Genomic DNA, 18626 nt, shown 5'->3' on the forward strand with positions numbered 1-18626 from the left:
CCAGTGCACACACACTGTGTCCCGATGCACGTGTGTCCCAGTGCACACACCCTGTGTTCTGATGCATGTCCCAATGCACACACTGTGTTCTGATGCACGTGTGTCCCAGTGCACACACCCTGTGTTCTGATGCATGTCCCAATGCACACCCTGTGTTCTGATGCACGTGTGTCCCAGTGCACGCACACTGTGTCCTGATGCATGTCCCAATGCACACCCTGTGTTCTGATGCACGTGTGTCCCAGTGCACGCACACTGTGTCCTGATGCATGTCCCAATGCACACCCTGTGTTCTGATGCACGTGTGTCCCAGTGCACACACACTGTGTCCTGATGCATGTCCCAATGCACACACTGTGTTCTGATGCACGTGTCCCGATGCACACACTCCGTGTCCCGGTGCACTCACTGCATCCCGGTGCTGACGCGTGGTGCTCCCGCAGTTCCGCACGCTGCCGCCCGAGGAATGCCGCCAGGTGCTGCAGAGCCTGGAGATGCACTACCAGGAATTCCTGCGGGAGAGCCGGGATTCGCACAGCTTCGCGCCTGAGGAGCGGCAGCAGCTGCAGCGCGAGTACGAGGCCTGCACCCGGCACCACGACCGGCTGAGGCGTGGCCATGAGAAAGGTGGGATCTGGCCCTGCGGCACCGCCGCATCCCTGTGGGTGTGGGGAGGGGAGAGGGGGGAGAGGAGACGGCCCTGGGGGTGGGAGCAGATCAGGGTGATGCTGACCCGTCCCTATGGATGGGAACAGATCGGGATGATGCTGACCCGTCCCTATGGATGGGAACAGATCAGGGTGATGCTGACCCGTCCCTATGGATGGGGAGCAGATCAGGGTGATGCTGACCCGTCCCTATGGATGGGAACAGATCAGGGTGATGCTGACCCGTCCCTATGGATGGGAACAGATCAGGGTGATGCTGACCCGTCCCTATGGATGGGAACAGATCAGGATGATGCTGACCCGTCCCTATGGATGGGAACAGATCAGGGTGATGCTGACCCGTCCCTATGGATGGGAACAGATCAGGATGATGCTGACCCGTCCCTATGGATGGGAACAGATCAGGATGATGCTGACCCGTCCCTATGGATGGGAACAGATCAGGATGATGCTGACCCGTCCCTATGGATGGGAACAGATCAGGGTGATGCTGACCCGTCCCTATGGATGGGAACAGATCAGGGTGATGCTGACCCGTCCCTATGGATGGGAACAGATCAGGGTGATGCTGACCCGTCCCTATGGATGGGAACAGATCAGGATGATGCTGACCCGTCCCTATGGATGGGAACAGATCGGGATGATGCTGACCCGTCCCTATGGATGGGAACAGATCAGGATGATGCTGACCCGTCCCTATGGATGGGAACAGATCAGGGTGGTGCTGACCCGTCCCTATGGATGGGAACAGATCAGGATGATGCTGACCCGTCCCTATGGATGGGGAGCAGATCGGGATGATGCTGACCCGTCCCTATGGATGGGGAGCAGATCAGGGTGATGCTGACCCGTCCCTATGGATGGGAACAGATCAGGATGATGCTGACCCGTCCCTATGGATAGGGAACAGATCAGGGTGATGCTGACCCGTCCCTATGGATGGGAACAGATCGGGGTGATGCTGACCCGTCCCTATGGGTGGGAACAGATCAGGATGATGCTGACCCGTCCCTATGGATGGGAACAGATCGGGGTGATGCTGACCCGTCCCTATGGGTGGGGACAGATCAGGATGATGCTGACCCATCCCTATGGGTGGGGACAGATCAGGATGATGCTGACCCGTCCCTATGGATGGGAACAGATCGGGATGATGCTGACCCGTCCCTATGGATGGGAGCAGATCGGGATGATGCTGACCCGTCCCTATGGATGGGGAGCAGATCAGGGTGATGCTGACCCATCCCTATGGATGGGAACAGATCAGGATGATGCTGACCCGTCCCTATGGATAGGGAACACATCAGGATGATGCTGACCCGTCCCTATGGATGGGAACAGATCAGGGTGATGCTGACCTGTCCCTATGGATGGGAACAGATCAGGGTGATGCTGACCCGTCCCTATGGATGGGAACAGATCAGGATGATGCTGACCCGTCCCTATGGATGGGAACAGATCAGGGTGATGCTGACCCGTCCCTATGGATGGGAGCAGATCAGGATGATGCTGACCCGTCCCTATGGATGGGAACAGATCAGGATGATGCTGACCCGTCCCTATGGGTGGGAACAGATCAGGATGATGCTGACCCGTCCCTATGGATGGGAACAGATCGGGATGATGCTGACCCGTCCCTATGGATGGGAACAGATCAGGATGATGCTGACCCGTCCCTATGGAAGGGAACAGATCAGGGTGATGCTGACCCGTCCCTATGGAAGGGAACAGATCGGGATGATGCTGACCCGTCCCTATGGATGGGAACAGATCAGGGTGATGCTGACCCGTCCCTATGGAAGGGAACAGATCGGGATGATGCTGACCCGTCCCTATGGATGGGAACAGATCAGGATGATGCTGACCCGTCCCTATGGGTGGGAACAGATCAGGATGATGCTGACCCGTCCCTATGGATGGGGAGCAGATCAGGGTGATGCTGACCCATCCCTATGGATGGAAACAGGTCAGAATGATGCTGACCCATCCCTATGGATGGGGAGCAGATCAGGGTGATGCTGACCCGTCCCTATGGATGGGAACAGATCAGGGTGATGCTGACCCGTCCCTATGGATGGGATCAGATCAGGGTGATGCTGACCTGTCCCTATGGATGGAAACAGATCAGGATGATGCTGACCCATCCCTATGGATGGGAATAGAGTGGGATGGTGATGGCCAATCCCTATGGATGGGAACGGAGCGGGGTGGTGCTGACCCGTCCATGTGGATGGAAAAAGAGTGGGATGGTGCTGACGTGTTCTTACCAATGGGAATGGTGCGGGACAGTACTGGCCTGTCCCTATGGATGGAAATGGAGTGGTTCAGAGCTGACTCATCCCTATGGATGGGAATGGAGCGGGACTGTGCCGACCCATCCCTATGGATGGGAATGGAGCGGGACTGTGCTGACCCATCCCTATGGATGGGAATGGAGCGGGACTGTGCTGATTCATCCTTATGGATGGAAACAGAGTGGGACAGTGCTGACCTGTCCCTATGCATGGGAATGGAGCAGGACTGTGCTGACCCATCCCTATGGATGCGAACAGAGTGGGATGGTGCTGACTCATCCTCATGGGGGCGGATGGAGTGGGACATTCCTGACCCATCCCCATGGGTGTCCCCACAGGAGAGCAGGATGAGTCCCTGTGCCAGAGCTTCCTGTCGCGGCTGAAGGAGCTGAGCCTGCAGCTGCAGCACTGCGAATCCAGCACCATCCATCGCCTGCGGCTGCCACTTGACAAGGATCCGCAGGTGGAATGCGCCCGGCGCATCACGGAGCAGCAGGTGACGTGTGTCTGACACCCGGAGAGTGCATGGGGCATCCAAAGCAGTGCATGAGGCACCCAGAGCTGTGCATGGGGCACCCAGAGCAGTGCCCAGCACCAGGAGCAGTGCCTAACACCAGGGCAGGGGGGTTGGAGCTAGATGATATTAAGTTCCTTTCCAACCCTAACTATTCTATGATTGTATAATTCTGTGAGGCACCCAGGGCAGTGCATGGGGCACCCAGAGCAGTGCCCAGCACCAGGGCGGGGGGGTTGGAGCTAGATGATATTAAGTTCCTTTCCAACCCTAACTATTCTATGATTGTATGATTCTGTGAGGCACCCGGAGCCTTGCATGGGGCACCCAGAGTAGTGCCCAGCACCAGGAGCAGTGCATGGGGCACCCAAAGCAGTGCATGGGGTATCCAGAGCAGTGCATGGGGCACCCAGAGCAGTGCCCAGCACCAGGAGCAGTGCATGAGGCACCCAGAGCAGTGCATGGGGCACCCAGAGCAGTGCCCAGCACCAGGAGCAGTGCATGGGGCACCCAAAGCAGTGCATGGGGCACCCAGAGCAGTGCATGGGGCACCCGGAGCAGTGCCCAGCACCAGGAGCAGTGCATGAGGCACCCAGAGCAGTGCATGGAGCACCCGGAGCAGCGCCCAGCACCAGGAGCAGTGCATGAGGCACAGTGCCCTGCACTGTGCTGGCTCTGCAGGCTCAGACATTTCTCGGGGCTCTGCTCCTCTCCTCCGGCACGAGGCTCTGTGTCCCATGGAGTGAGGGCCCTTCCTGTTCCCGCAGCAAATCCATGTGGAGCTGGAGGGCATCAGGAGGAGCCTGGGCTCCCTCGGGGAGGAGGCGCAGGAGGTGCTGGCACAGGTGGAGCCCCCCGGCTCAGCCCCGATGCTGCGCTCGGAGCTGGAGGTGACGCTGCAGAAGATGGAGCAGGTCTACAGCCTGTCCAGCATCTACCTGGAGAAGTGAGTGTCCGGGGCACATCCCGGCCCTGCCGGGGCAGACATCAGGTGGGGTGAGCTGGGTCTGATGGGGTCTGCACTGGGTGAGGGCAATCCCAGCACAGACCCAGGCTGGGGGCGAGGGGCTGGGGCCTGAGGAGCAGGACTTGGGGTGCTGGGGGAGGAGAAGCTCCCCAGGACCCGGCTTCAGTGAGCGCTGGAGCCCAGAACCCCCCGTGTGCTGGGTGCAGCCGAGAGCGGGAGCAGCAGCTCAGGGAGGGGATCCTGCCCCTCTGCTGCGGGAAGGGGAGAGCTGAGAGCAGCTCCAGAGCCTGAAGTGGCTGCAGGGAGCCTGGAGAGGGCCTGGGACAAGGGAGGCAGGGATGGGAGGAGGAGGAATGGCTCCAATGGGGAGAGTTGATGGGATCTTGGGAAGCTCTTCCCATGAGGGTGCTGGGGCACTGAAAAAGGTTGAAGGGAGAAGCTGTGGCTGCCCCATCCCTGGCAGTGCTCAAGGCCAGCTTGGATGGGGCTTTGGAGCAAGCTGCTCTCGTGGAAGGTGTCCCTGCCCATGTCAGGGGGTTGGTACTGGAGGAGGTTTGAGGTCTCTTCCAGCCCCAACCATCTCATGGTTCAATGACGGTGACCGTTCCAGTGTCTCCCTCCCATCCCATGGTCTCTGTCCCTGTCTCTGCTCTCTGCAGGCTGAAGACCATCAAGCTGGTGATCCACAGCACGCAGGGGGCTGAGGAGCTGCTCAGGAAGTACGAGGACCAGCTGAAGGACGTGCAGACGGTGCCGGCGGATCTGCAGGAGCTGGAGGCCACGCAGGCAGAGCTGAAGGTAATGAATGGCGTTGGCAGCACTGTGCCGGGGCTGTGGGGTGACCTGGTGCTGACGGCACTGCTCTGTGTGCCGCAGCGGCTGCGGGCGCAGGCCGAGGGCCACCAGCCCCTCTTCAGCACCTTGGAGACCGACCTCAGCAAGGCCAAGGAGGTGAACGAGCGCATGGTGCGGGGCCACAGCGAGCGGGACGTGGACCTGGAGCGGTTCCGGGAGCGGGTGCAGCAGCTGCTGGAGCGCTGGCGTGGGGTCCTGGCGCAGGCCGACCTGCGGCACCGTGACCTGGAGCAGCTGGGCCGGCAGCTGCGGAGCTACCGCGAGAGCTGCTCCGCGCTGCGCTGCTGGCTGCAGGAGGCGCGCCGGCGGCAGGAGGAGATCCAGGCCGTGCCCATTGCCGACGTTGCCAGCGTGCGGCAGCAGCTGCTGCAGGAGCAGGTACGTGCGGTGCAGCCGGTGGGGCTGGGTCTGCTGGATCCACCGGCACTCCCGGAGCTCATCCCTGTTTGTCCCTCAGGAGCTGCTGGAGGAATGCGACCGCAACAAGGAGAAGGTGGAGGAGTGCCAGCGCCACGCCAAGCAGTACATTGACGCCATCAAGGTGCGCAGTGGGGCTGGGGCTGTTGGGGAGGAGCTGGGAGTCCTGCTGGGACACAGTGTAATGGGCCATGCATCCTCTGCAGGACTACGAGCTGCAGCTCGTGAGCTTCAAGGCGCAGGTGGAACCAATGGCATCCCCAGCCAAGAAACCCAAAGTGCAGTCCGCGTCTGACAGCATCATCCAGGAGGTGAGGGGACCCCGAGCCTAAACCTGACCCTAAACCTGACCCCTAACCCTAAACCTAATGACCCCATCCCTCATGGCATCTTCCAGGAGGTGAGAGAATTCTAGCCCTCAACCTGACCATGACAGTGACCCTGACACCAAATCCTAATCTAATCCTTACAGTAATCTAACCCTAATCTGACACTAAACCTAAGCCTAAACATAACCTTAATCTTAACACAAACCCAGCCCAACCCTGATCCTAAACCTAACCCATAGAATCATAGAATAGTTAGGGTTAGAAAGGACCTTAAGATCATCCAGTTCCAACTGCCCCGCCATGGGCAGGGACACCTCACACTAAACCATGGCACCCAAGGCTCTGTCCAACCTGGCCTTGAAGGGAACCCATGATCTTCATGATCTCAACCCTAGCCCTGAAGCCACAGCCCTTTGCCAAAGGTGGAGGTACAGGGCTGGTCTGCATCTGGCCCCACCACTGCTGGTGTGCCGCAGAGTGTCATGGTGCGCTGTGGTGTGCCATGGTGTGCTGTGGGCACTCTGTTCCTGCTGACCACCATCCTCTGCCGCAGTACGTGGACCTGAGGACGCAGTACAGCGAGCTGACCACGCTCACCAGCCAGTACATCAAGTTCATCACCGAGACGCTGCGGCGGCTGGAGGATGAGGAGGTAGGAGCGCGGCAGCACCGCGCCGGCTGCATCCTTGCTGCTGCACAACACTGGGGCTGCTGGTGTGAGGCAGCTGCCGCCCCGTCACTAACGCTGCCGTGGCCCCTAACTCTGCTGCACCCGGTGCTGGTGGCCGGGCTCTGGTGGGACTGTGATGCCCAGCTCTGGTGGGACTGGTGGTAGGACGCACTTCCCAGATACACAGCGCAGGCACATGGCTGCACGGTGCTGGCACCATGGGGTCCGCTCTCCGTGACCTCTCTAACTCTTGGTTTGTGCCTCCAAGTCAAGATGCTTTACTGGTGCTTTGCCTTGGGGGATGTTTGTTGGTGGTGGTGGGGAGCTAATGGAGGGTAAAATAAAGCCCAGAATGACTCTGGCATCCCTGCACCAGGTACTCACCCCACGCATGTCCCCCTCGCGCCACACCGCTCCTCACCCTCCTCTGCCTCTGCCCCCACTCCTGTGGCCTTTCTGAGGGGACGTGGCCCAGTGGCACAGTGGGTCCCGCTCACCCGCATGTGCCCGGCATGGGGCATGTGCCTGCCTCGCCTGCGGTGCATGTGGCATGAGACTCGATGGCACGGCCACTGAAGGGCCTCAGGCTGGCGTGTGGCGCGTGGTGGCAAGGCCGGAGCTTGTGCTGCTCTCCACATCATTGAGGCTTTCCTGGTGGCTCCTTCCTCCCACCTGCTCCCTCCGTCCCACTCATCCTGATGCTCCATCCCCAGGTAGTCGGTGGCTTTTGGCGCTGGCCCTTCTGTTGTGGTGAGCCCCAGTGAGCGCAGGAGGCTCCTGGCTGGCTCTGGGCATGCTGGTGCTCAAGCTGCTCGCTCCTGGTCTCCATCGCTCCGGGCTTTGCTTGCGCTCTGTTGCTCTGTTCCTCTCCTCTCTGTGGTGCCTGGGGCTGCGCTGCTGCCGCTGTCCCAGCTGTGTTCTCTTGTGCCACGCGTCTTCTGGAGCTGGCGTCACCGCCTCCGGGATCCGGAGCCATTGCAGGCGCATCCCGTGCTCGTGTGCGTGGCCGCAGCCCGGTCACATCCCTTTGTGATCTCTTTCTTTCTCCCCCCTCTGTTTTCTCTGCTCCCCCTTCCCGCTCCAGAAAGCCGCCGAGAAGCTGAAGGAGGAGGAGAGGAAGCGGCTGGCGGAGGTGGAGGCGCAGCTGGAGAAGCAGAGGCAGTTGGCCGAGGCGCACGCCAAGGCCAAGGCGCAGGCAGAGGCAGAGGCGCAGGAGCTGCAGCTCCGCATGCAGGAGGAGGTGGCCCGGCGCGAAGTGGTGGCCGTGGACGCGGAGCAGCAGAAGCAGAACATCCAGCAGGAGCTGCTGCAGCTGCGGCAGAACTCGGACCACCAGATCGAGGCCAAGGTGAAGCTGATTGAGGAGGCCGAGTCCAGCCGCAAGAAGGTGGAGGAGGAGATCCGGGTGATCCGGCGGCAGCTGGAGAGCACGGAGCGGCAGCGCCTGGGCGCCGAGGCCGAGCTGCGCGACCTGCGGGCGCGCGCCGAGGAGGCCGAGCGGCAGAAGCGGCAGGCGCAGGACGAGGCCGAGCGCCTGCGCCGGCAGGTGAAGGACGAGAGCCAGAAGAAGCGCGAGGCCGAGGAGGAGCTGGCGCGCAAGGTGCGGGCCGAGCGCGACGCGGCGCGCGAGAAGCAGGAGGCGGTGGCGGCGCTGGAGGGGCTGCGGCTGCAGGCGGAGGAGGCCGAGCGGCGCCTGCGGCAGGCGGAGGCCGAGAAGCAGCGGCAGATCCAGGTGGCGCAGGAGGCGGCGCAGCGCAGCGCTGAAGCCGAGCTGCAGAGCCGGCGCCGCTCCATGGCTGAGCAGACGGCGCAGCTGGAGCTGTCGCTGCAGCGCGAGCACGTGGCCGTGGCGCAGCTGCAGGAGGAGGCCGAGCGCCTCAAGCAGCAGCAGCGCGAGGCCGAGCAGTCGCGGGAGGAGGCGGAGAAGGAGCTGGAGCGCTGGCGGCAGAAGGCCAACGAGGCGCTGCGGCTGCGGCTGCAGGCGGAGGAGGTGGCGCACCAGAAGACCCTGGCGCAGGAGGAGGCCGAGAAGCAGAAGGAGGACGCGGAGCGCGAGGCCCGCAAGCGCGCCAAGGCGGAGCAGGTGGCTCTGCGGCAGAAGGAGGCAGCCGAGGAGGAGCTGGAGAAGCAGCGGGAGCTGGCGGAGGGCACGGCCCAGCAGAAGCTGGCGGCGGAGCAGGAGCTGATCCGGCTGAAGGCGGAGATGGACAACGGGGAGCAGCAGCGGCTGCTGCTGGAGGAGGAGCAGTCGCGGCTGAAGGAGGAGGTGAGCGAGGCCATCCAGAAGCGGAAGGAGGTTGAGGAGGAGCTGGCCAAGCTGAGGGCCGAGATGGAGGTGCTGCTGCAGAGCAAGGCCCGAGCGGAGGAGGAGTCGCGCTCCAGCAGCGAGAAGTCGAAGCAGCGGCTGGAGGCCGAGGCCAGCAAGCTGCGGGAGCTGGCGGAGGAGGCGGCGCGGCTGCGTGCCCTCTCCGAGGAGGCCAAGCGGCAGCGGCAGCTGGCGGAGGAGGAGGCTGGGCGGCAGCGCGCCGAGGCCGAGCGCATCCTGAAGGAGAAGCTGGCGGCCATCAATGAGGCGTCGCGGCTGAAGGCGGAGGCGGAAATCGCGCTGAAGGAGAAGGAGGCAGAGAACGAGCGGCTGCGGCGGCTGGCGGAGGACGAGGCGTACCAGCGGCGGCTGCTGGAGGAGCAGGCGGCGCAGCACAAGCAGGACATTGAGGAGAAGATTGCGCAGCTGAAGCGCAGCTCTGAGAGCGAGCTGGAGCGGCAGAAGGGGCTGGTGGAGGACACGCTGCGGCAGCGGCGGCAGGTGGAGGAGGAGATCCGTGCGCTCAAGGCCAGTTTCGAGCGGGCCTCGGCAGGCAAGAGCGAGCTGGAACGGGAGCTGAGCCGCATCCGCAGCGAGGCCGAGGAGGTGCAGCGCAGCCGCGAGCAGGCAGAGCACGAGGCTGAGCGGCAGCGGGCACTGGCGCTGCAGGAGGAGGGCCGGCGGCGCGAGGCCGAGGAGAAGCTGCAGGACATCCTGGCGGCTGAGGAGGAGGCGGCGCGGCAGCGGCGCCTGGCGCTGGAGGAGGTGGAGCGGCTCCGGGCCATGGTGGAGGACGCACGGCGGCAGAAGGAGCTGGCGGAGAAGGAGTCGGAGCGGCAGGTGCAGCTGGCGCGGGAGGCGGCGCAGAAGCGCATCGCGGCAGAGGAGAAGGCGCGGGTGGCCGCCATGCAGCAGCAGGAGCAGGAGCTGCAGCAGGTGCGGCAGCAGGAGCAGAGCCTGGTGGAGCGGCTGCGCGACGAGGCCGAGCGTGCGCGGCGGGCGGCCGAGGAGGCCGAGCTGGCGCGGGGCCAGGCCGAGCAGGACGCGGGGCTGTCGCGGCGGCGCGTGGAGGAGGCCGAGCGGCTGAAGCAGCGCGCGGAGGAGGAGGCGGCGGCCACGGCGCGGGCGCAGGCGGCGGCCGAGGCGCTGCGCAAGGAGGCGGAGCTGGAGGCAGCGCGGCGGGCGCAGGCCGAGCAGGCGGCGCTGCGGCAGAAGCAGCTGGCCGACGCCGAGATGGAGAAGCACAAGAAGTTTGCGGAGCAGACGCTGCGGCAGAAGGCGCAGGTGGAGCAGGAGCTCACCAAGGTGAAGCTGCGCCTGGAGGAGACGGACCACCAGAAGAACATCCTGGACGAGGAGCTGCAGCGGCTGAAAGAGGAGGCGGGCGACGCCGTGCGGCAGAAGGCGCAGGTCGAGGAGGAGCTCTTCAAGGTGCGGGTGCAGCTGGAGGAGCTGGCGAGGCTGAAGAGCCGCATCGAGGAGGAGAACAAGGCGCTGATCCTCAAGGACAAGGACAACACGCAGAAGCTGCTGGCGGAGGAGGCAGAGAAGATGAAGCAGGTGGCCGAGGAGGTGGCGCGGCTCAGCGTGGAGGCGCAGGAGGCCTCGCGCATGCGGCAGCTTGCCGAGGATGACCTGGCGCAGCAGCGGGCGCTGGCCGAGAAGATGCTGAAGGAGAAGATGCAGGCAGTGCAGGAGGCCACGCGGCTCAAGGCCGAGGCTGAGATGCTGCAGAAGCAGAAGGACCTGGCGCAGGAACACGCCAAGCGGCTGCAGGAGGACAAGGAACAGATGCAGCAGCGCCTGGCCGAGGAGACCGAGGGCTTCCAGAAGACGCTGGAGGCTGAGCGCCGGCGGCAGCTGGAGATCACGGCCGAGGCCGAGCGCCTCAAGCTGCACGTGGCGGAGATGAGCATGGCCCAGGCCAAGGCAGAGGAGGAGGCCAAGAAGTTCAAGAAGCAGGCAGAGGAGATCAGCGAGCGGCTGCACCAGACCGAGCTGGCCACGCAGGAGAAGATGACGCTGGTGCACACCCTGGAGATCCAGCGGCACCAGAGCGACCAGGACGCGGAGAAGCTGCGCCAGGCCATCGCCGACCTGGAGCAGGAGAAGGAGAAGCTGAAGCAGGAGGCGGCGTTGCTGCAGCAGAAGGCGGAGGAGGTACTGGGTGACTGGGTCCCCTTAGCAGTGGTGGCACGCAGGGACCTCCTCCCCTTCCCCGGCCACGCGGAACCAGGTCCTGGCCGCCGTCACCACAGCCCCTGTGGCGCGGGCACAGGCACGGAGCTGCTGCACTGCCTGTGCCTCCAGCCCATGTCCGTACCCCAGCTGCTGGGCTGCCGGTGAGGCAGGACCCCCACGCTGTGGGTCAGGGGTGTGGGTGGAGCCGGCATTGGTGCAGCGATGCAAACCCCACAGTGGGTGTCAGGGCAGGACCTGCTCCTGCTGCCGCAGCTCCTGCTGTGGTGGGGTGACCCCAGCACCTTTCTGGGGTCCTGTGGCCCGTCCTCCCTTGATCTTCTCTGTGCCCAGCTCCCACCTCGGTACGTGACCCCACAGTACCCATGGGGTCATGGAATGGTTGGAAGGGACCTTAAAGCTCCTTTAGCTCCACCCCCCTGTCACGGGCAGGGACACCTCTCACTAGAGCAGGTTGCTCCAAGCCCCGTCCAGCCTGGCCTTGAGCGCTGCCAGGGATGGGGCAGCCACAGCTTCTCCCTTCAACCTTTTTCAGTGTCCAGTCACCCTCATGGTGAAGAATTTCTTTCCTAGATGCCATCCAACTCTTCCCTCTTCCAGTTGGAGACGTTTCTCCTCATCCCCTCTGTCCACCCCTTGTCCCAGTCCCTTCTCCAGATTCCCTGCAGCCCCTTTAGGCACTGGAGCTGCTCTAAGGTCTCCCCTTCAGGACCCTTCTCTTCTCCAGGCTGCCCCAGCCCAGCTCTCTCAGCCTGGCTCCAGAGCAGAGCTGCTCCAGCCCCTGCAGCATCTCCGTGGTCTCCTCTGGACTCACTCCAGCAGCTCCATGTCCCTCTTGTGTTGGGGTCCCAGAGCTGAACTTTTGTGTCTCGTCCCTGCTTGTCCTGCCCCATGTTGTTTGCTGCAGCTCCCTAACCCCCCTCTGTTCCCGTTCACTCCTACCCCCTGCCGTGGGGCCCATGCAGTTGGGTGACGCCAGCCCTGCCCTGTGCTGCCGCAGTGCATGTCCCCCCATACTCCCAGCGCTGCACGGTGCCATCTGACCGTTCTGTCCTCTTTGCCATTGCAGATGCAGGTGGCCCAGCAGGCGCAGCTCCAGCAGGAGACACAGCTCCTCCAGCAGAGCTTCCTGACGGAGAAGGATGCGCTGCTGCAGAAGGAGAAGTTCATCGAGGAGGAGAAATCGAAGCTTGAGAAACTCTTTAAAGATGAGGTGGACAAAGCCCAGAACCTGAAGGCGGAGCAGGAGCGGCAGCAAAAGGAGATGGAGCAGGAGAAGCAGCAGTTGAAAGCCATGCTGGATGAGGCCAAGAGGCATCAGAAGGAAGCAGAGGAGAATGTCCGGCACAAGCAGGAGGAGCTGCAGCAGCTGGAGCGGCAGCGGCAGCACCAGGAGAAGCTTCTGGAAGAGGAGAACCAGAAGCTGCGGGAGAGGCTGGAGCAGATGCAGGAGGAATACAAGGCAGCACTGGCACAGACTCGTGAGATCATGATCCAGACGGACGACCTGCCAGGAGAGGCCATGGTTGCTGTGGCTCAGCCACACGTCCAAGCCATGCCCAACGGCAGGGACGTGATGGACGGCCTCGCGCACAATGGTGAGCCCGAGTTAGCCTTCGATGGCATCCGGCAGAAGGTGCCCGCAGGGAAGCTGGTGGACGCCGGCGTCCTGAGCCAGGAGAGCCTGGAGCAGCTGGTGAAGGGCACCGTGAGCGTTGGTGAGCTCGCGCAGAGGGACGAGGTCAGAAGGTACCTGCAGGGCCAGAGCAGCGTTGCCGGGTTGTTGATCAAGCCCACCAACGAGAAGATGAGCATCTATGAGGCCATGAAGCAGAAGCTGCTGAGCCCGGGCACGGCACTGGTGCTGCTGGAGGCTCAGGCTGCCTCCGGCTTCATCATCGACCCGGTACGGAACACGCGGCTCTCGGTGAGCGAGGCCGTGCGAGAGGGCATCATTGGGCCCGAGCTGCACAACAAGATGCTGGCAGCGGAGCGGGCGGTCACTGGCTACAAGGATCCCTACACTGGCGACCGCATCTCCCTCTTCCAGGCCATGCAGAAGGAGCTCATCGTCAAGGAGCACGGCATCCGCCTGCTCGAGGCCCAGATCGCCACCGGTGGCATCATCGACCCCGTGCACAGCCACCGCCTGCCCGTGGAAGCTGCCTACAAGCGCGGCTACTTCGATGAGGAGATGAACCGAACCCTCTCCGACCCCACCGATGACACCAGGGGCTTCTTCGACCCCAACACGCAGGAGAACCTCACCTACATGCAGCTCCTGGAGCGGTGTGTGACTGACCCTGACACGGGGCTGAGCCTCCTGCCCCTCACTGACCAGGCAGCCAAAGCCAGGGAGCTGGTCTACACTGACAAAGAAGCCAAAGACGTCTTCAAGAAGGCCACAGTGACAGCACCATTTGGCAAGTTCCAAGGTAAGACAGTGACCATCTGGGAGATCATCAACTCGGAATACTTCACTGAGGACCAAAGGCGGGATCTGATCCAGCAGTACCGGACTGGCAAGATCACGGTGGAGAAGATCATCAAGATCATCATCACAGTTGTGGAAGAAAGTGAGAAGAAGAGCCAGATGTGCTTTGAGGGCCTGCGGGCCCCCGTGCCTGCTGCGGAGCTGCTGGAAAGCAAAGTCATCAACAAAGACCTCTACAATGAGCTGCAGAAGGGCAAGAAGTCAGTGAAGGACGTGGTGGAGATGGAGTCCGTACGGCAGTACCTGAAGGGCATCGACACCATTGCTGGGGTCCTGGTGGAGTCCACCGGGCAGAAGTTCACTTTCTATGATGCCCTGAAGAGGAACCTGCTGAAGCCGGAGGTCGCCCTGTCCCTTCTGGAGGCCCAGGCTGCCACCGGCTACATCATCGACCCCGTGAGGAACATGCTCTTCTCCGTGGATGAGGCAGTGAAGGCTGAGGTGGTGGGGCCGGAACTGCACGAGAAGCTGCTGTCGGCAGAGAAGGCAGTGACCGGCTACAAAGACCCCTACACAGGCCAGACGGTTTCCCTGTTCCAGGCGCTGAAGAAGGGCCTTATCCCCAGCGACACCGGCGTGCGTCTGCTGGATGTCCAGCTTGCCACCGGCGGCATCATTGACCCTGTCCACAGCCACCGGCTCCCGCTCGACGTTGCCTACAAACGCGGCTACTTCGACCCGGAGATGAACGAGGCGATGGCCGAGTTCCGCGATGACGCCAAGGCTTTCTATTGCCCCAACACCCAGGAACACCTCACCTATGCCCAGATGCAGAAGACCTGCCGCCGTGACAAGCAGACCGGCTTCTGCCTGCTGCCCCTGTCTGACCAAGCCATCCAGGCGCAGCAGGAGGAGGTCTACACTGACAGCCAGGCAAAAGAGTGCTTCAACAAGACGACTGTGGAGGTCCCGGTGGGCAGCATGAAGGGCCAGACCATGACCATCTGGGAGCTGATCCACTCCGAGTACTTCACAGAGGAGCACAGGCGGGAGCTCCTCCGGCAATACAAGACCGGCAAGGTCACCATTGAGAAGATCATCAAGATCGTCATCACCATCATTGAGGAGGCAGAGACCAAGAAGCAGGAGAAGCTGACATTCAGCGGGCTCCGGGCTCCTGTTCCGGCCAGTGAGCTGGTGGAGTCCCGCATCATCACCAAAGCCCAGTACGAGCAGCTGAAGGAGGGCAAGAAGTCGGTGAAGGACTTCTCTGATACGGAGGCAGTGAGAAGATTCTTGCATGGCAGCGACTGCATTGCTGGCGTTTATGTGGAGGCGACCAAGGAGAAGCTCAACATCTACGAGGCCATGAAGCGGAACCTGCTGCAGCCCGGTACCGCTGTGGTCCTCCTGGAGGCCCAGGCAGCCACCGGGTTCCTGATCGATGCCGTGAAGAACCGTAAACTCTATGTCAACGAAGCTGTCAAGGCTGGTGTGGTGGGGCCCGAGCTGCACGAGAAGCTGCTGTCTGCGGAGAAGGCTGTCACTGGCTACAAGGACCCTTACTCTGGCAACACCATCTCCCTCTTCCAGGCCATGCAGAAGGGGCTCATTGTCAAGGAGCACGGCATCCGCCTGCTCGAGGCCCAGGTCGCCACCGGTGGCATCATCGACCCCGTGCACAGCCACCGCCTGCCCGTGGATGTGGCCTACAAGCGCGGGTACTTCGATGAGGAGATGAACCGAACCCTCTCCGACCCCACTGATGACACCAGGGGCTTCTTTGACCCCAACACGCAGGAGAACCTCACCTACACGCAGCTGAAGGAGAGGTGCATCGAGGATCCTGAGACCGGCCTCTACCTGCTGCCACTGCGGGAGCCCGAGAAGAAGCCGCCAGTGGTGGAGACCACGCAGGTCTACACTGAGGCAGAGACGCGGAAGGTGTTTGAGGAGACGCAGGTGGACATCCCGGTGGGCAGCAGGGCGGGCTCCTCCATGTCACTGTGGGAGATCATGCACTCGGATCTGCTGCCTGAGGAGCAGCGGAAGCAGCTCATGGAGGAGTTCAAGTCAGGCCGTGTGTCCAAGGAGCGCATGATCATCATCATCATCGAGATCATCGAGAAGACCGAGATCATCCGGCAGCAGAATCTCACCTCCTATGACTATGTCCGGCGCCGCATCACGGCTGAGGAACTCTACGAGGCCAGGATCATCTCCCAAGACATCTACAATCTGCTCAAGCAGGGCTCCAAGACCTTCCGGGAGATCCTGGATGTGGAGACCATCTGGAAGTACCTCTATGGGTCGGGCTGCGTGGCTGGTATCTACATCCCCTCATCCAAGCAGAAGCTCAGCATCTACCAGGCACTGAAGAAGGGGCTGATCAACTCAGAAGTGGCCCGTTCCCTCCTGGAGGCCCAGGCTGCCACCGGCTTCATGATAGACCCCATGAAGAACGAGATGCTGACCGTCGACGAGGCCGTCAGGAAAGGTGTGGTGGGGCCCGAGATCCACGACCGGCTCCTGTCTGCCGAGAGGGCCGTGACTGGGTACAGAGACCCCTACAGCGAGCAGAAGATATCCATCTTCCAGGCCATGAAGAAGGACCTCATTCCCAGTGAAGAGGCCCTCAAGCTCCTGGACGCCCAGATTGCTACCGGCGGCGTCATTGACCCGCACTTGGGCTTCCACCTGCCCCTGGAGGTGGCCTACCAGCGGGGCTTCATCAACAAGGACACGTACGACATGCTGTCCGAGCCCAGTGAGGTGCGAAGCTACGTGGACCCGTCCACGGAGGAGAAGCTGAGCTACACGCAGCTGCTGAAGCGGTGCCGCCGGGACGAGGGCAGCGGGCTCCTGCTGCTCCCACTCTGCGATGCACGGAAGCTCACCTTCCGCGGCCTGCGCAAGCAGATCACGGTGGAGGAGCTGGTGCGCTCGCAGGTGATGGACGAGGCCACTGCACAGCGCCTGCAGGAGGGACTCACCTCCATCGAGGAGGTCTCCAAGAGCTTGAAGAAGTTCCTGGAGGGCACCAGCTGCATCGCGGGTGTCTTCGTGGACTCCACCAAGGAGCGGCTCTCTGTGTACCAGGCCATGAAGAAGGGCATCATCAGGCCCGGCACCGCGTTCGAGCTCCTGGAGGCACAAGCAGCCACGGGCTACGTCATCGACCCCATCAAGGGCCTGAAGCTGACGGTGGAGGAGGCCGTTCGCATGGGCATTGTGGGCCCCGAGTTCAAGGACAAGCTGCTCTCTGCCGAGAGGGCCGTCACCGGCTACCGGGACCCCTACTCCGGGAAGCTCATCTCCCTCTTCCAGGCCATGAAGAAGGGGCTGATCCTGAAGGACCATGGGATCCGGCTGCTGGAGGCCCAGATTGCCACTGGCGGCATCATTGACCCCGAGGAGAGCCACCGCCTGCCTGTGGAGATTGCCTACAAGAGGGGCCTCTTTGACGAGGAGATGAACGAGATCCTGCTGGACCCCAGTGACGACACCAAGGGCTTCTTTGACCCCAACACGGAGGAGAACCTCACCTACCTGCAGCTCATGGAGCGGTGCATCACTGACCCGGAGACTGGCCTCTGTCTCCTGCCCCTGAAGGAGAAGAAGCGGGAGAGGAAGACGTCCTCCAAGTCCTCTGTCCGCAAGCGCAGGGTGGTCATTGTTGACCCGGAGACGGGCAAGGAGATGTCTGTGTACGAGGCCTATCGCAAGGGCCTCATCGACCACCAGACGTACCTGGAGCTGTCAGAGCAGGAGTGTGAATGGGAGGAGATCACCACCTCCTCCTCCGACGGTGTGGTGAAGTCCATGATCATCGACCGGCGCTCGGGGCGCCAGTACGACATCGATGATGCCATTGGCAAGGGCCTGATTGACCAGTCGGCGCTGGACCAGTACCGCGCAGGCACGCTCTCCATCACTGAGTTTGCGGACATGCTCTCAGGCAACATGAGCGGCTTCCGCTCACGCTCGTCCTCTGTGGGCTCCTCCTCTTCCTACAGTGTCAGCCCGGCACCAGTGAGGACGCAGATATCCATGTGGAGTGACCCAACTGAGGAGACGGGGCCGGTGGCCGGCATCCTGGACACAGACACCCTAGAGAAGGTGTCTATCACTGAGGCCATGCGCCGCAACCTCGTGGACAACATCACGGGGCAGCGGCTGCTGGAGGCTCAGGCCTGCACCGGTGGCATCATTGACCCCACCACCGGCGACAAGTGCACCGTGGCTGACGCCGTGACCAAGGGCCTGGTGGACAAGATCATGGTGGACCGCATCAACCTGGCGCAAAAGGCCTTCTACGGCTTCGAGGACCCGCGCACCAAGACGAAGATGTCGGCGGCGCAGGCGCTCAAGAAGGGCTGGCTCTACTACGAGGCCGGGCAGCGGTTCCTGGAGGTGCAGTACCTGACGGGCGGCCTCATCGAGCCGGACGTCGAGGGCCGTGTGTCCCTGGATGAGGCGCTGCAGAAAGGCACCATTGACGCGCGCACGGCCCAGAAGCTGCGCGACGTCAACACCTACTCCAAGTACCTCACCTGCCCCAAGACCAAGCTCAAGATCTCCTACAAGGACGCCATGGACCGCAGCATGGTGGAGGATGGCACCGGCCTGCGTCTCCTGGAGGCCTCCTCCCAATCCAGCAAAGGTTACTACAGCCCCTACAACGTCAGCAGCGCCGGCTCCACCTCCGGCTCCCGCTCAGGCTCCCGCACCGGCTCCCGCTCTGGCTCCCGGCGCGGCAGCTTTGACGCCACCGGCTCCGGCTTCTCCATGACCTTCTCTTCCTCCTCCTACTCCTCCTCGAGCTTCGGGCGCAGATACACGACGGGTCCCACGGAGGCAGTGGCTGCCTTCGCCTCCGCCTTGGTCTGGAGCTGCGGGAGGGAGGCAAGCGTGGAGCGCGCCGGGATGCACCGGCTGCCGCTGCGCGTGGCCTGACCCGCCAGCCCCTGCGTG

General features: G+C 62.6%; 1 protein-coding gene across 1 annotated transcript in view; it reads left to right on the forward strand.

Annotated features, from left to right (window-relative positions):
* The window catches only part of PLEC (plectin), a 66322-nt gene that overhangs the window by 21507 nt on the left and 26189 nt on the right, over nucleotides 1-18626 (forward strand). The window contains exons 23-32 of the mRNA XM_061479099.1: nucleotides 444-627; nucleotides 3301-3458; nucleotides 4244-4422; nucleotides 5103-5241; nucleotides 5320-5676; nucleotides 5756-5839; nucleotides 5922-6026; nucleotides 6598-6696; nucleotides 7799-11179; nucleotides 12288-18602. Of these exons, the coding sequence (XP_061335083.1) occupies nucleotides 444-627; nucleotides 3301-3458; nucleotides 4244-4422; nucleotides 5103-5241; nucleotides 5320-5676; nucleotides 5756-5839; nucleotides 5922-6026; nucleotides 6598-6696; nucleotides 7799-11179; nucleotides 12288-18602 (11001 nt within the window). The remainder of the gene's footprint in view (nucleotides 1-443; nucleotides 628-3300; nucleotides 3459-4243; nucleotides 4423-5102; nucleotides 5242-5319; nucleotides 5677-5755; nucleotides 5840-5921; nucleotides 6027-6597; nucleotides 6697-7798; nucleotides 11180-12287; nucleotides 18603-18626) is intronic.

The sequence above is a fragment of the Pezoporus flaviventris genome, unplaced genomic scaffold (genome assembly GCF_033815535.1).
Source record: "Pezoporus flaviventris isolate CSIRO_AGI_PZ_B2104156 unplaced genomic scaffold, CSIRO_AGI_Pfla_v1 ptg000142l, whole genome shotgun sequence".
NCBI classification, from domain to species: domain Eukaryota; kingdom Metazoa; phylum Chordata; class Aves; order Psittaciformes; family Psittacidae; genus Pezoporus; species Pezoporus flaviventris.